General features: G+C 37.1%; 3 protein-coding genes across 5 annotated transcripts; 2 read left to right on the top strand and 1 right to left on the bottom strand.

Annotated features, from left to right (window-relative positions):
• Nucleotides 1-887: 887 nt before the first annotated feature.
• LOC108682962 lies at nt 888-3,847 on the top strand. Of its 2 annotated transcripts, XR_007157248.1 has the most exons (4): nt 888-1,372; nt 1,684-1,993; nt 2,369-2,499; nt 3,333-3,847. XR_007157248.1 is itself a non-coding variant. In XM_047885138.1 (3 exons), exons 1-3 carry the CDS (start codon nt 1,248-1,250, stop codon nt 2,417-2,419), a joined length of 486 nt encoding a protein of 161 aa, XP_047741094.1. In that variant the 5' UTR covers nt 888-1,247; the 3' UTR covers nt 2,420-3,847. The 2 variants fall into 2 exon arrangements, 1 of the variants encoding a protein (XP_047741094.1); XM_047885138.1 differs by having other exon boundaries at nt 2,369-3,847.
• On the bottom strand, nt 2,756-7,867 carry LOC108682961 (putative L-aspartate dehydrogenase). Of its 2 annotated transcripts, XM_018172229.2 has the most exons (7): nt 7,812-7,867; nt 6,499-6,723; nt 6,145-6,241; nt 5,344-5,428; nt 4,888-5,073; nt 4,225-4,451; nt 2,756-3,480 (listed from the first exon to the last, which is right to left on the bottom strand). In XM_018172229.2, exons 2-7 carry the CDS (start codon nt 6,539-6,541, stop codon nt 3,303-3,305), a joined length of 816 nt encoding a protein of 271 aa, XP_018027718.1. In that variant the 5' UTR covers nt 6,542-6,723; nt 7,812-7,867; the 3' UTR covers nt 2,756-3,302. The 2 variants fall into 2 exon arrangements, with proteins under 2 accessions (XP_018027718.1, XP_047741093.1); XM_047885137.1 differs by lacking the exon at nt 7,812-7,867 and having other exon boundaries at nt 6,499-6,800.
• A 1,256-nt stretch (nt 7,868-9,123) lies between these two features.
• Nucleotides 9,124-16,237, top strand: LOC108682960 (protein Mo25). The gene is made up of 6 exons (XM_018172228.2): nt 9,124-9,388; nt 9,934-10,101; nt 10,428-10,546; nt 11,521-11,689; nt 12,512-12,781; nt 13,505-16,237. The coding sequence occupies exons 1-6, from the start codon at nt 9,284-9,286 to the stop codon at nt 13,685-13,687; spliced, it is 1,014 nt and encodes a 337-aa protein (XP_018027717.1). The 5' UTR covers nt 9,124-9,283; the 3' UTR covers nt 13,688-16,237.
• Nucleotides 16,238-16,905: the final 668 nt, after the last annotated feature.

Below are 16,905 nucleotides of genomic sequence, written 5' to 3'. Positions count from 1 at the left end.
GAATATAGGGATTTGGTAGGTTTCCATTCTAAAGGCTTTTTAATAAATATGGCAACATTTTGTGACGTTTCATCGTTGCTGACGCGTAGTGAAGTGTTTTGAGAGTCATGTGAAGGCAACAGAACTTGCGTAACGCATACGGTTTTTTGTTTTATAGTTTTTCATTTCTCGATGCGTCCTTAATGTGTCGGAATATACCGCGTTTACCCTATAGTACTTAAAAGGATACCTAATATATTCACAGACTTATTTAAAAGTCTCAAACAATAATAATCTTTCTACACAAACAGTTTATCTCTATTTATAGAGCAAAGTCAACTATCAACTTTCATACATGTTTTGATCTCACTAGTTGACTTGGACTTTTGCCCTGCGGATCTTAACATTTTCCTGCTAGACCTAGTGTTTTGCAGAAATCTGGCGCGCAATAGTATGGCGTCAATATTTCAACCATCTACGCATGCGTGTCACTAAAACCAAGCTTAATATAAAGGAAAAAGTTGAGGGGGTGTCGGAATTACCCATGGTGTTGGAATATGGTGTGTGTACCCTATCTCTTCTGGACTCTTCACAAAACTGAAAAATGTTTTTTGATTTCTAAATACTAATACTACATGTTATATGGTTCATAAATGGTTTACATATATATTAAAGTTTTAAATAATTATTTTTTGGTCTAGGTATTTCTTGTAATTTGTTAAAATGATGTTAGGGTATGAATAATTTTGGGCACAAGTGTATGTAGCTAAATTTAAAATTCTTTGTGTATCATTTAATGTTGTGAAATTGCAGCAATCCCATATATATCTCATTAGTTGCAATAAAGCATGTAAAGTCATGTTTCATGTACCAATCATATCATGTGTTATGAATCTATTAATCAACAAACTTGTTACATTCTTCCTATCCTACAAAGTTCTGCTACCATATTAAATTTTGAAAGGTGCCTGCAAAATAGTGTGATTACCATACTGAGTTCAATTATATATGTTTGTAACTGCAGCAAATTTACTGTCCAAATATCATGTACTAGATTATAACTAAACTGATGCTTCAGTGTAAGATTTGGTGTGCATAGATACAATATCTTATATTCAATATCACTTTATATTTGATCAATCAGTTTGAAACTTCAATGTGTCTGCCATTTATAAGTTAGTCAGCAAATACATTTGCCGGATATATTGCTTAGTTTCACGTAATAAGATTTCCTGCTGAGTGGGTGAACTAAACAAGAGGTAGGGAAGATGTTTCATGAACACACGACACCAAAACCTCAGAGAAGGTATAGACAGACAAGGTTGGGGCGAGCTCTGTGTCGTCTACAACAGCAATGTTCCCCATCAACATCTAAGTCCCCACCGTGGCTACAGTGAGTTAAATTTTAACATGGCATAGGTAATATTTTACATATATATAACTTTTCAGGCAATAATCATGTTTTGCTACTTGAAAAATTGGTTAAATAATGTGTGCTGAACATGGTTGTAAAATCTTGATATTTGTTTTCATCGATATATTGCCATCTTCATATCAACATAAACATTCAGTTTAGTTTAGGTTACGTAATAATAATTTAATCATTGTGTATATATGGGAGAAAAAAATTAAGGTTGATGTTTCCCCAACTTGAATTGTTAAGCATTTTAGTTCTGTATAATTGAGAAATTATTTTTTGTTCAGATCTGTTCAAGAGCCTAGTGAAAAGAATACAGCTGAGACCTCTGGTGCTTCACCCACAGTACTATCCACCAAAACCTCCTGCATCAACATGAACCGAAAGAAAATTTATCTTGGGCGCCCACCAAGTTCAGAGTCATCATCATCTACCAATGGCTCTCATTCAGTTAATTCAAAAATCAACTCCATTTCTAATGTCAATACAAATAAAACTATTGAGAGCAATAAAAGAACATTGAATTTGAGTGATGGTTTAGTAAACAATAAGAAGCTCAAGACCTCAGTAACTGCTGTTGTGTCTCCAATTAGTGAGGTAAATAGATATTGCAATAAAAAATTTTCAATTGTACTGAATTGAAGTATCAGTAGGATGGTTTAATTTATCATAGTGCTATTCAATTTAACATTTTCATGACTTTTAATCATTTTTTGTTGATATTTAACCTGATGACTTATGAATATTGCCACATATTGCATGTACTTTTGTCTTCATTTCCATTTTGCATGTTTAATGCACTTTTTTTTTGTATTAGTGTAAGTATTATTTCTCCAGTCTCAAAGATTTTTTGTTGTTGAATGATCCTATTAAATAAATTTGTTCTTATATATATATATATAAAATTATTGTTGTAACGTGTGGTATAACAATATGCTATTATGACATGCTAATTTGCGTTTCTCACTGCAGGAGAAGACCGCGTCCAAGCCGTCCAAGCACCCTGCTGTGTCATGGCCTTGAATATCCCTGCACATTTGTACACATGAAATGCCTTCCTGCCTTGCGTTGTTGTTTCTTCTTGTGTAGCCTGTTAATTGGAGGTGTGTCTCTCTGGTCATTTGTTAATGTCAATTTTATGGTAATGATAAACGTGTATGGTTTTACTCTTTCAATTATGCTAGGTATAAGTTGAGACTCCTCAGAATTATTGCATCAAATACTTTAGAAAATTTGTCACTATTGCTCATAAGGCTCCATAGAAATTTAAGCTCGACAGGTTTGATGTTGTGATAGTGTTAGTAACCTTTACTGCAAATATTCTTCTTAAATTCAGGGGATCATGCGTGTGTAAACAGAGGATCTTCAGAGTTTTAATTAAAAAGTGTACATTTAGATGACATTATAATCAGCTATAACACACAATTTAACACAATGTTGTGGTGATTATACATGTTTTTTGCTAATCAAAATTTTGTATTGTAAGAATTGATTGTAACAATTATAGTTCCATTAGAATGAGAATTCTCCAGCATCTCTGATAGATGAAGTTGAGGTTCATTAATGACTTGGGTTACTTTAGAGAATCGTTTTCAATTGAGAGCTGTCAAGGACAGGCATTTCTCAGAGTAATATCACATTTATATTAACAAGAGTGTGCTGCTGTTCATTTGTGGAAGATGTTCAAAACCACTTCATGAGTCAAATTACTTCTTGATAAGTATGATATAGCATGATCATCAAGGGCCATACTATCAGAAATGGCTAATGGGTGTAGACGTCTTTTCAACCTAAACAAACCAATCGCGGACTAAAAATTGACCATTACATGAATATATTTAGGCTGCTATGCGTAAGCAATTTGTGATAATATAGCGCTTGGGGAATTAAGTTAACAAGAATTTGTTCAGCAAAGATGCACGCCATTGCCTTGCAGTCCAGCAGCCAGAACGCTGCTGACGAAGGCGCTGTAGGTGACGTTCCCTGTGACGGCTCCCACAGCCGCAGGGTTCTTGCGTTCTGTTGTCACCTGGAAACCTCCTGGTCCTCCCACCTCCACCTCCACTACATGCCAACTGCTCAGCCTGCCATACAACGTAGTCAGTCAATAAAACCTCCATTACTTACTGACCAATATGCTACCGCAACAAACATCTGCTCCTAGTATTCAACAAGTTGCTGTGAAGTCTGCAGTATGCATACTTATTGGTCAACAATCCTGAAAATATCAATTTATTGCTGAGCTAATGATCATTACCATCATATTTTATTTATATTCAACTTGAGTTTTGATGAGATGTATAATCTGCGTTTTGTATAGCGATTATCGGTGCCGTCGAAGAAAGAGAGCGCATAGGTACTAAATGGACTATAATCATTGGGAATACTAGGTGCGTCCTTGCTTTGGATGATTGTTAGCCATTTATGTGTGCATTAAACCTGAATCTCTTACGTTTGCCTTTTATGTATTCCCTGGTGGCTTCTAACCAAACTTCAGGATGCTTGATGTTTTGTAAGATTTACCTTAAGCATAATATTGGTTCTTGATATTGATATACTGCGTCGTTTCAAGGCATCTACTTACTCAACGTTTTTTTATCAGAAACGTTTCTTCATAAGAATGTATCTATCTAGTGTACCAACTTATTTTCCTGTTGAAAGATTTACATAATTTGAGGTCCTTAATATTTCATTTGTATACAACTGACCACCCTCATTGAAAGAAAGTTCCTTAGTTAAGAAATTTACATTGAGATAAAAGTATTGGGTAATGACAACTAAACTCAAGACCAGCGGTGACATTGAAGGCAGTCAGTAAAACAACTCACTGAGGGTCAGCCACGAGTTTCGCCTGCACGCCATCGAAGCCGAGGTTGTGGGCGGCAACAGCAGCGGCCGCCATGGTGTTGACGTTGTTGGGCGCCACGGCGCACAGCTCGCGCACGCGCCCTTCGTATAGCGTGACCGCCTCAGCGCGCACAGACGCGCACGTCTTCTGCAGGTCCCCGACGAGCTTGAAGCTGCTTGGGTGTTTCTTCATTGTGATCTTCAAACTCTGGCGAAATTCATTGCTTGTAGTGAGCGATATCTTTGGTAATTCTAGGGATAGCATTTGTTGAATGGGTTATTACCTCTATGTAATAGAGGTTATAACCCATTCATGCGTTGCGTTGTTGCATTTATTTTTTATTTCACGTTTGTTCGTACCGGTTCAGTGGAACAATGTTGCTTATAATAATTATTGAAAAGGACGTCAAGTAACGCAGTGTTTAGATTACACTCAAATGTGTGTCATGTTTCTTCGTCAGTTTAAGGACTCAGAAAAAAATATTGAATGCGATAAGACGTATTTTGTGGTGCTGATAATTTCGTGATCAGCATTGTTAGTCATAATTTTTTCTCCGAAGAATGAGCAAAAAATGCCTTTATAATGTATGCAAAAATGTTCAATTGAACAGTTGTACTCTTGCCAATAGAAGTAATAATCTTACTTCGAGCGTGCCTAAGTCCGCCATCTTCCTGATGTCGGTGCCGCCCCAAAGCGCCCCAGCGGGAAGGTAAAGTCCGTAACTCCCCGCGTTGGCTTTTGCCCGTAAACGCTGCTCCAGCTGCTCGTCTGCCAGCGCCGTGGGCGAACCCATGAGGTAGTGGGCCAGACCCAGCAGGTGCTCCCCGTACTGGAGGGAGAGAAACATGAGGTAGTGGGCCAGACCCAGCAGGTGCTCCCCGTACTGGAGGGAGAGAAACATGAGGTAGTTGGCCAGACCCAGCAGGTGCTCCCCGTACTGGAGGGAAGCATGAGGTAGTGAGCCAGACCCAGCAAGTGCTCCCCGTGCTGGAGGAAGAGTCTTTGTTTATTAGTTTTAATTTAATTCAACATAATTGAAATCTTGCCGCTTATATACTATCCCTCACTGCTGCTTTACCTGCCCTCACTGATGCTTTACCTCGCTGGAAATGTACGGATGCGCAACTTCAACGATGACGTCAGCATTGAATGAGCCAGCATCTTGTAAGTCGCTACAAATGTATCTGTTGAAATTAATAAATAATAATAACAAGCTAAGTTCGATGATTCATACATGAAGGCAGGTATTTATATGATCTAAAATATCGCGAACACTGTCTTAATTGTACACGATAAGGATTGGTAACCTTCTATCCATTAAGAACTCTTCGCCCGCAGCTCATGCCTTAGATTTAGAATTTAAAAAATGAAGTTGAACCCAGCGAACCTGAGATATTTAAAGTTTGCAGATTCTGAAAATTAGCTCACATCTAGTAACTTGAGTGCAACAGTTGTTTCTAATTGCTGTTGTTAAAAAAAATTGTAAGGCGAATAACCTCAAAATTTGTACCAAAATATTTTTTCACTAATCTAGAACTTCATCTCTTGGTCCTCTATTAAATTTATCGTTCCGTTGTTATTTTGACATGAGTAACCATCCACACGGTCGATAACTTTGATATTTTGAATGAGGTGATGTTAATCACTTAATTCTTAATATTAAAAAACTAGTTAATTAAAATTAACGTTTCCTGATGTTGAATGAGAAACGCCTACCCAGTCAATTAGCATGATACCGAGCTCGACGGGCAGGGTGGCAAGGTGGGTATAGTTCAGACTACCAAGATTGAAGCAGTGAGTTGCGTGTTCGAAACTCCAGCAAGAATTTTATGCTGTCTGAAATAGCTGACAAACCAGATTTGACCTATTCAGCGCTGTCATTTTTATAACTATGAGATACCTTTCATCCAGCTCCTGCAGGCTTGATGGCGTGCGGTTCCAAACGAAGGCGAGTTCTAGTTGTGGATGAGCCAGCACTGCTTGCGTCAGGTGCCGGCCTGTGAACAATCATTAAGATTGTAGGACGCACGTGAAAGAATTTTTATGACAAGAAAGACCATTTTATTTCCAATGCAAATATGATTTTTTCCGACTTTATTAAATATGGAATCTTGTGTGAGGTGTAACTCACCAGGAAGTACCAGCAAATGTCATAAATCAGAGAAGTAGGCACGCAATATCTTAAGGAGGCCAGAATCACTATAGACACAAAACAATTCATCATTAGGTGCAGGAAAACGTATTTAATGCTCACCTAGATGTCCATAACCGATGATACCAATGCGTTTTTTCCCCATGTTTTGACGGCGAATTATCACACCACGAACTTAAACTGAATTCGAGCTCGCACGCTGTACAAATTGTCTTCTTCCAGCAAGTATCGGGTGGTGATTGACCTTTGAGCTACTTTTTTTCTTCTTCCAGCAAGTATCGGGTGGCAAAAATTTGTCTTAGTTTCTCTTTCCCAGGATGTAGTCAACTGAACGAAAAAGCAGCCAGTTAAACTCTTTAAGTCCAATATCCTCTCAAGGTCATCAGCACCAGCATCCAAAACTGGTTTGAGGCGATTCGATGGCAAGCAGCATATACATAGTCACGATTTTATCAGTGAAACAGGAATTTTCAGCCACTTTACTCATGATCATGAATATTTATTCCTTATTGTTACTTCTTCTTTGTCACCGACTGTCCGATTAATCTCAAGAGACGTATAACAAGTCATGGTGCAATTGTTTCTTTCTAAAATCTAAATAGTTACATAGTTGAACCGCTATTATTTATATCGTGTTGCAATATTCTTTATCCTAATTAGGTAATATTTCAAATTAATTAAAATTTTTACAGGAATGAGAGCCATTAATACTAGTATAAATTTGTTCAGTTGTGCTATTTGTGAATTGTTCCTTCCGAATTGTTTCAAAGTGCGCAATACAGGTTAAATTTTAATCGTTCTAAAAAGTGACAATTAAATGTTTATGCACATATTTCGATTGCATAGTATTATTTTCCATGGTTTTAATCATGAATATAAATATATAATGCATTTTCCTCACCGTAGCGACTTTCTCTCATGAAACACGAAACCTTTTTATAGCGGCATGTCGAGAAATGTGTCAGCTTCAGTTGCTACATCTCACCATCTCGATGAATGATTCACACAAAATTTTAAAATATTTTCACATTTTGCGTATATTTTTGATATCTCAAGTTTGATTTTAAAAATGTAAACTAACAATTTTGGTTGGTTGGGGCACAAGTGAAAATTTTTTCTGCTTAAGAAGTTGGTAAAAATTCACCTTCCTAGCTTAGAACCGTCAATCGAGGAGGCAAGGAGAGGAAGCATGGGATGAATTTATTTTCAATAAGTTAGCTATTCGCTTTTAATGACAAAACTTACTGCTTATAGATTTTTTATCCATCTAAAAAATACTGCGATATTATAATTTGGACAATATTTGAAAAATATATTTGAGGGCAACAATAACGTTTTTCGCTGGCTTCGAATATGTCATCATGAGAGACATGCTAGCCTAACTCGTGATCTGAATTTTATTCTGAAAGTCTTACATTGGACGTGTAGGCTAGTTACAGGAACAGGATACAATATCAAAAGTTTTCAAGTTGTGGGAATCTTCTTTAGAGATATGCATTTGACGTAAACGTTTCTCCCGTTTACATACAGATACATAGGTATTTTCACTACCGACGTCGCGACGTGTCGTTAAGATGCTCTTATTTTGTCCTCCTTCCCCTAGCATAGCAGGCAGCACAGCACAGTGTGAGCACACCGACACCAGTGACTGCCTGTGTCAATATCGCAACTAACCTATGATTTTAAACAAACAAAACAAGTACTTTGAGCTACTTTTTTCTGACCAGCATTGTGTTGCTTGAATAAAAGAGTTAAAATACTTGCAAATTTGCAACTTGCAAAGTAGTGGCATGATTGCAATTTGCAAGATAGCCTGATAGGCTAGTAGGTATAAATTCTGCTTCAAACTTGTTGCCTAATGTCACATTTTTTGTTGAATTGTAATTTGTCTGCTCAATTGTGTGGTGTCTCACTGGTGTGTGACAATTTGTTACATTTTATTCTGCTGTGTGAAACTTGTTGGAACAGAAATGAAGAGGAAGCTTCTCTCACAAGTTGGAAATAAAAAATTTTTCCAGTGTAGTCACTGTAGTTTACTATGGTATTGTTGTAATAGAAGTCTGAAATTTGTTTTCTATTTTTACAGGTACCTATTAACTAATTTGATTCCTGTTTTTCAGTTGCTGATTTGAAAGTTCTGACTTGACATATGGCTCCTAGCATCCTCGATGCAAGTTCAACTAGCTAGTTACAACTTACGTAGTCTCTAATTTTGTTGAAAAATTTTCTGGCCCTCAATTTTGTTGCAAAATTTTTTTGTCAGTGGGTTAAAACTAAAAATCTTGGTGTTGTGGGAAGGATAGAATTTACTTTTTCAAACTCCATCTACCTATAAAATTTTAGTCCTTGTGATGAATCGATGATTGGCAATTGACGTTTTAACCTATCGCTTCTTGTTTCTTAAATATTTATTTCTAAAATATTGTTCAATGTTAAACATTGTCAGTTTATTCAAAATCTTCTATTTATTATAATGATTTACATCTTGCTTTTATCATAATAATTTATACCATACTTCTTTGAATTTGCCTCAAAGTTAGAGCTGCCTTCACATAAAGATTTCTACTATAACTACATCTTAGTACTAACACTATATATAATATATAATATATTTCACTTTTGATCATACTATTTTCCTTCATGTTGATATTATTTAGCACTGGCTGTATTATAATTACATTTCATTTTAATTATTTGTCAATGGCAATAGCATGTTTTTCTATTTGTTCATTAACAAAATGAATTCCTAATTTATATATTGATCATAATAATTCTCTTCAGTTTACATCAGAATTTGTTTGATATTTTCATTATCATTTGTTAGACTGGATCACATAATCTATATAGGAAGGACCTATATTCTTCTTCAAGATCATCAGTGATCACAATGCCGCTGTTTGGCAGTAAGACGCCCAAAAATCCTCCTGAAGTGGTGAGGGCTTTGAAGGAAGCTCTTACTTCTTTGGAGCGATCTGATAAGAAAGCTGAGAAGGTCAGTACCTGAACAAGTTGCTACAATCTTGTAGAAACTTATGTGTATTTAAAAAAAATATATATTCAAATCTATACCCTAGTGATGAGTTTATTTACTAGATGTTTTATATTACCTTATAATATGCTCATTTTTTAAGGTATATTTGACTGGTTTCAACTATGATACACTTCACTTTTATTTTTTTTTGTATTTTTACAATGCACTGATCCATAGAAAAAAATACCAATGGCACCATTTCAAGAAATCCAATTATCACCAAAATTGGATTTATAATTGATCATTCTGTTGAGAGAAAGAATTGTATATGACAATGTCGTTCATTCTAAAGATTGATAATTATGAAAATCATACATCTGTTTCAAAAAGAAACTTCTAACATTGATATTTCAGTTGTCTCATTCTACTCATAGACTTTATATGACATCCCCAAGTACAAATAGGTGATTTACTTGTGTAGTTTTTGACATTCACATCTTTATGTTGATATATGCATGTGATTATATTTCCGTGTTGATTATTAGCATTTGGTATTTGTTTTCTAGGCCCAGGAAGATATCAGCAAATGCTTGAGTCAGATGAAGACTATGTTGTACGGCAGCAGCGACTCTGATCCTCCCACGGACATCGTCGTGTCACAGCTCTCACAGGAATGCTACAACACCAATCTTCTCCTCCTACTCATCTCTAATTTACACAGAATAGACTTTGAGGTTAGGATTACTTTATTTACCTCTACTCTACTGACCTTTAGGCTGACTTTGTCAACCAATGCTTCAGAACTGAAGTCTTATAGTCTTGAGCAGCAAGTTTCACATCTAGACAATTTTAATTACAATTTAGCTTATGACTGGCATGTTATTATACATATGTAACTGCAAATAATTTTGCTATTGCCAGCAAGTATGCAAAATAATATAATTATAAATTGTGCACAAGATTATGCCTCATAAATTTACATTCTTGAGAAATAGGAACTCGTGACTTTGATCATTATGGAGTAGTGCTGCTCACATTCACACTTGACTTCCTGTTGCAGGGCAAGAAGGATGTCTCTCAAATCTTCAACAACATCTTGCGTCGACAAATTGGCATCCGCACCCCCACTGTTGAATACCTCTGCACTAAACCAGAAATACTATATACTCTGATCACTGGGTGAGTGAGCATGTATATATACCCTCATCACTGGGTGAGTGAGCATGTAGATATACCCTCATCACTGGGTGAGTGGGCATGTATATATACCCTCATAACTGGGTGAGTGAGCATATAGATATACCCTCATCACTGGGTGAGTGGGCATGTATATATACCCTCATAACTGGGTGAGTGAGCATGTAGATATACCCTCATCACTGGGTGAGTGAGCATGTAGATATACCCTCATCACTGGGTGAGTGAGCATGTAGATATACCCTCATCACTGGGTGATTGAGCATGTACAGCATCAGTAGAGTGAAGGCTTTATAAGACTAGCATGAGGAGAGTATGTCTCAAATTGTCTCGTATATAGTTTACTCATGCTTTTTCTTCTATGGTTGCACTCCAAAGCTGTGTTGCTTAGTAATCGGGTTTTTCTTAGGTTTTTTTATGCAAAAAATATCGTTGTGGTCTCTTCCTAGTGTGGTATATTAGCAGTCCTCATGTTTCAAGAACAAAAGATCCACAATACACTAATAAATATTTTATTTTCATATATGAACTTGACGTATGTGTTTACTGCTATATATACTGAAGCACCTGTAGCATATAACAGCTGCTATAGACTGAAGCAGCTTTAGCATATATATAGCAGCTGATATATAATAAAGCAGCTGTATCATATAGCAGCTTCTATATACTGTATCATATAGCTGCTGCTATATACTAGCATATGGTTGCTGCTATATACTAGCATATGGTTGCTGCTATATACTAGCATATGGTCGCTGCTATATCCTGTAGTGGCTGTAGCATTCAGCCGCTGCTATATGCTGGAGTAGATGTAGCATATAGCAGCTGCTATATATACCTACTAAAGCAGCTGTAGCATATAGCAGCTACTATATACCTACTAAAGCAGCTGTAGCATAAAGCAGCTACTATATACCTACCACACATACAGTAGCTAACAAGCGTTGCCCCCACAGATACGAGCAGCCTGACGTGGCCCTGCACTGTGGCACGATGCTGCGCGAGTGCGCCCGTCATGAAGCTCTCACGCGCATTGTCCTCAACTCCAAGCTCTTCTACAACTTTTTTAAATATGTTGAGGTCTCAACTTTTGACATAGCCTCTGATGCCTTCTCTACGTTTAAGGTTGGTGCATTTTGTGTATTCAAACATAATACCAACTTTTTTGTGTCTCTTTCCTTTTTTATAAAATACCATGTAGTATGGATTGGAGAACTTTGTCATTGCTTGCCAAGGTTTAGAAAAAATGGCATGGGCTTCAAAATGCGTTTCATTTTCGGTAAGGTTCTAAATAGATCGAAGTGATGGAGCAGAATTGACTGGGTTAGGCACTTAGATTTATTGTTCAGTTTTTTCTTCTAATATTGTGCTTCGTCATATGACGAAGACGTTTGATGTTAATTCATTGATTGTTGCTGTACTGAGTGTCTTGATTTAGGCCAGTGCTATCTGAGCATGGCTCACTGATGGCTGCTAGTGCCTGTATCATGATGAGTAGCATTAGCACTTACTCAACTAAAGATTTATCAAGCTTTTCCATGTTAATTCTTACGTTTTAAATAATATGTTACAATGCAAATTCCACTTGAGCGTCCTCCGTACTATATATTCTTTTTATAACCAAAATTTAATTAATGTACTATTTTGATAATTCTTCATGAAATGCGCACATAATTGTATCTTTAAAACTTGTATAACAATTGACTTGTCATGATTGTGATACTTTGTGCTGCAGAAACTGCAGACGAACCACTAGGGTTTAGCCTTGTATAACAATTTACTTGTCTTGATTTTGATGCTTTGTTTTGCAGGAACTGACGAAGCACAAGGGTTTAGTCTTGTATAACAATTTACTTGTCTTGATTTTGATGCTTTGTGTTGCAGGAACTAACGAAGCACAAGGGTTTAGTCTTGTAAAGCAATTGACTTGTCTTGATTGTGCTGCAGGAACTGCTGACGAAGCACAAGGGTTTGTGTGCGGAGTTTCTGGAGAACAACTACGACGAAGTTTTTGGTGACTACGAGAAGCTTCTCAATTCTGACAACTACGTCACTCGTCGGCAGTCACTGAAACTTCTCGGCGAGTTGCTGCTCGACCGCCACAACTTTAATGTGATGAAGCGCTACATCAGCAACCCCGACAACCTCAAGCTCATGATGACGATGCTTAAGGAGAAGAGCAGGAACATCCAGTTTGAGGCCTTCCATGTCTTCAAGGTCAGATAACAATTTCCATAAAAACAAAGGGTTTTTATAAATATTTATTCTGATAATAATTCATTTAGCTTCAATTTTATTGTACAAGCCTGTATTACGTAAACTCTTTCTATAGTTTCTTCAGTTTTTGTACTGAAAAAATTACACAATGGAAAGAAGTTTAATCTTTCTCCCTAATTGCTGTTTGCTGCTTGTTGTCACATCCATTAATTTTAAAAACATGGGAAAGAAAATTTGAATTGAATCATCTGTATATACTGAAAATTTTTATTGCAAATATCTAAAGCAAAACACAAAGATTTAAAACCCATATTATGATGGGGTGGTTAGTATGCTGAGTGTTGAGCCAATCATTTAGAAGGTTGCTTATAAATCAGTTGTTTACTTTAACAATGAGTATTTGTGGCATCTGTAACAGCTTGTGCCAGACCTTTCACTCTTCTTTATTAGTGATCATAGATCGGTATGTTGAAGAGCGTGTACTTCCTTAGCTTATTAATTCTATACGGTATAGAGAGCAAACTATTGTACTGTAGGAATGCATGACGCTACACCTCAAGTAAGACATAAGACTAGCATCTACTGCCGCCTTTAAGACTGCTAAATTTCCCTCAAAAATATATACCAACCATAAGTTAGATGTTACTTAATATTTTTCTAGTAGACTAGGCAATACATAGCAGCAACTCGGATAAAAAAATGTCATAACGCAATATTTTTCAGGTGTTTGTGGCCAACCCTGACAAGCCCCGTCCTATCCTGGAAATCTTGCTTCGTAATCAGGACAAACTTGTGGAGTTCCTCACTCGGTTCCATACAGACAGGACTGAAGATGAGCAATTCAATGATGAGAAGGCCTATCTCATAAAACAGATCAAGGAGCTACGGCCCTTGCCGCCTGAGTAGGCTTATCACGCAACCTGTTGAGCGCAGCATTACACTGCAGTTGTGCAGAGTGTACAGTGCAGCAACATACCAGTTGTGTGCTGTACCATACAGTGCAGCGATATAGCAGTTGTGCAAAGTTCATAAAAGTATCTCTGCCTTCAGTATAGAGTTCATCCATTTACATTTTGAATTGGGGCTTAGGTTTATAGTTAGTTACTTACTATATGTGGATAGTGTAAGCTGGATTAATGTGTGCATTTTGTTGTGATTAACTTTGAGTGAAATAATGGCTTGAGATGGGATGAGTTTGTACGATGTTAAAAGCAGAAAAGAAAGCTCGTGTTCATCGTGCGTGGGTCTTGAGTGAGAGGAAGGGCCATCACGTTACACTCGTTTTGTAATCACTTGATATGTGCGGGTTTAGCAACCTAAGACATGAATGATCAATTGGTGTGTAAGGTTTCGTTACTTGTTTGTGCACATTGTTACTGCGTTATTTATGGTCTCTTATTATCTTCAAATGTGTTACAATTTCACCAATGGTCAGCTTGTTTTCGTGTACTTCATGAAGCTGTTAGCAATTCTGCATGCTGCAGATAATATATTGAATAATTAACCTTCACACTTATTCCAGCACTGCACATTTTGCAATGTAATTTGTTGCATTCGGTCATGTCAAACTCATGTGCAGCCAGTCGTCTTAAGAATAACATGTTATGCAGAGACATTTTCTCCTAGACAACAGTTTTTAGTTGGAGGTCTTGTGAAGGTTTGATGCCGAGTATATGTTGAAAACAACTAGCACTGAAAGAGTTACCCCTTTCCATCCTATTCCAAGATCTTTTGGCCAGAAACACCAAGGCATCCAAACCACAACTATATATTTTTACATGTAAATTTTCTTATAATTCATATTTTAAGTAATCAGGTTTATAGTTCAAGAAAAAATCGCAAAAAAGCGTAAGATCGAGTTTGAAAAGGAAGAAGTATCAAGCTTAACAGATTTTTTTTATTAGTTAAATCCCCAGGGAGTAGAAGTTGATCGGCAAGTAAATTGCATAAGTTCCATGATACGAACCCTAACTAGAAATTGTTTTTGTGACTCTAAGGCAATTCAGCGGCGTTGTGTGTGACAGGCTCAATGTAATCTGAAGACTAGCGTCAAGGTTTAAGCTTATTGATGAAAATAAATAAGTTGTGAACGAACCAAACCGCCTTGCTAAAGCTGTTGTTTTGGCACGTGTTAGAAGTTTTAATTCTGCTGGGGCAGTAGAACTGCGGGTTGGCATCTATTAGAACTTGAATACTAAATTTGTACATGAACACATTCTCTTGCATTTATGTTTACATTCTTGTTTTACTTTATTATGTCAGTAATTCCAGCTCTGGAGTGTTAAAACCTTACTTGTAAGATTAATTTCGTTACTTTTAATAACTTACTTGTGATTGGTTTGCATTGATTGTCATGTGCCCCCATGTTGGTCTAGCAAGCTTAGTGCCAAACAAAAAAAGTTTTAATGAGTTTTATCTTGTGGATAGCTGCTATGTTTAATTCAGTATTATCTGGATGATACAGATGGTCTCCAAGGTTCTTCATGAACTCTGACGGCACAAATTAATTACAGTTTCTGAGATAGGCAGACGAAATAGCTTCTATTCGCTTTTGTGATGATCGGATGTTCTTCTTGTCATGCCTACGAATGAGCGTTCTCTCCCTCTGAGCCTTTCTATGAAAAGTAATGGTCAAGTTTTATGCGTCGAATGAGAAATGACAGGCGTGTAAATCTCCTGTTGGATCTTGCTTTGCTGTCCCATTCAGACCTTTCTTGTACATCCTCACATGACACATTTATTTCTAGCTACCTAAACTTGAATGTTGAATTGATCAGAACTAATCCGATGAGTTCTCATTTGTGTAACTAATTTTTTACAATCTGTTCCTTGGGTCCATAGCATAATGTTCACTGACTAGCACTTGTAATGTTCCTGTACAAAGAACAGGTTTATTGTGCTCTTAATCCAATTAATAGTAATAGTCCCCTAATCTAACATGTCATCTAATCTAACATGTCAACTGTCCCTCAATCTAACATGTCAACTGTCCCTCAATCTAACATGTCAATTGTCCCTCAATCTAACATGTCAACTGTCCCTCAATCTAACATGTCAACTGAGGCGTCATTGACAACAATATGGGAGATTTGAGCTTATCTGGTGATTTCTTCAATATTTTAATCCACAAGAGAAAGTAACCAATTTACGTTGTTATAGCTCATGAATACAGAAGCTCCCGTTTACGGAAGATTTAATTTAATTTTGTCTGGTGCAGTTTGGATCCCAGATGCCTAGCAGATGCGAGAGATTGAGTTTTTCAACTTGTCTGAAGCGAGAATGCTGCAAACTTGGCTTGATCTTGGTGCCGTCTTGTCTAATTAGTATTTGCATTCAATATGAACTTGAGAGCTCGAATTGTTGATAGATGTGCTATTGTCATGTCGTCCTTTCTGGCTCTACGCTTCTCCTTTACATCCTCGTAACTTATATTATGTACATACATTCAAACTAATGTATTCTATTTAACCTCCTATTATGAATTTCTTGCCGCCGTATGTCAACACATACTACCATTATTCCCGAAAGTCTGGTACATACCAGCAACTATTAGTCTAGTATTTAATGTTTTCGGATGAAGTTTTAATTCTTTTAAATAAGCATCAAGCCGCAACTTTATTGCCACGCTTTGTTTCGTCCATTCCCTGCCGATGGGAGCGCTTGGCTTCTTGTGTTGCGGTTTTCCTCAGTGAGAGTTGCTGGACACGCTTCCTCTCGCTGCCTTCTTACTTGTGACACCCATAGTATCAGAAAATGGTGTCTCTTCTTGACTCATCTCTTGCTATCCCTCTCACGTCCCTTCCCGCCGTAGCAGCGTGTTTCTCATCCCGTTTCTTTGACTTAGAACTCATTTTGTTGAGACTTTTCGTTCATTTATTCGTTACGTTTGTTTCTGATAAGTCAAAACTAGGGCCGGCCGAGCCAGCCGTGAGTGTGCTGCTCCACTTGTGTGGCGCGAAGAAGCCTCGGTCTGCTCCTTGAATGCGCGAGTGTTCTTGGTGCATGGTTTCATTTCCAGCTTTGCATCGCAATGTATTGACTTGTAATGCACTACTGCATTGCTTTTCATTGCTGTGAAGTGCAGCCATTTGCAGCAATGTGAAGTGCTATGTGGCGATCTGTAC

The sequence above is a fragment of the Hyalella azteca genome, unplaced genomic scaffold, assembly GCF_000764305.2.
Source record: "Hyalella azteca isolate HAZT.00-mixed unplaced genomic scaffold, Hazt_2.0.2 contig17058, whole genome shotgun sequence".
Classification (NCBI taxonomy): Eukaryota; Metazoa; Arthropoda; class Malacostraca; order Amphipoda; family Hyalellidae; genus Hyalella; species Hyalella azteca.
Note: the sequence above shows the minus strand (reverse complement) of the source record. Positions and strands in the feature narration are given on the sequence as shown.

Coding starts and splice junctions, on each gene's coding strand:
- LOC108682962 (XM_047885138.1), top strand. CDS start 1,248: ATGTTTCATGAACACACGACACCAAAACCTCAGAGAAGGTATAGACAG. Junction 1,373..1,683: donor AAGTCCCCACCGTGGCTACA/GTGAGTTAAATT, acceptor TTTTTTGTTCAG/ATCTGTTCAAGAGCCTAGTG. Junction 1,994..2,368: donor TTGTGTCTCCAATTAGTGAG/GTAAATAGATAT, acceptor TTCTCACTGCAG/GAGAAGACCGCGTCCAAGCC.
- LOC108682961 (XM_018172229.2), bottom strand. CDS start 6,541: ATGGGGAAAAAACGCATTGGTATCATCGGTTATGGACATCTAG. Junction 5,429..6,144: donor CTGCAGGAGCTGGATGAAAG/GTATCTCATAGT, acceptor TAATTTCAACAG/ATACATTTGTAGCGACTTAC. Junction 4,452..4,887: donor CGGACTTAGGCACGCTCGAA/GTAAGATTATTA, acceptor GAATTTCGCCAG/AGTTTGAAGATCACAATGAA.
- LOC108682960 (XM_018172228.2), top strand. CDS start 9,284: ATGCCGCTGTTTGGCAGTAAGACGCCCAAAAATCCTCCTGAAGTGGTG. Junction 10,102..10,427: donor TACACAGAATAGACTTTGAG/GTTAGGATTACT, acceptor TTCCTGTTGCAG/GGCAAGAAGGATGTCTCTCA. Junction 12,782..13,504: donor AGGCCTTCCATGTCTTCAAG/GTCAGATAACAA, acceptor AATATTTTTCAG/GTGTTTGTGGCCAACCCTGA.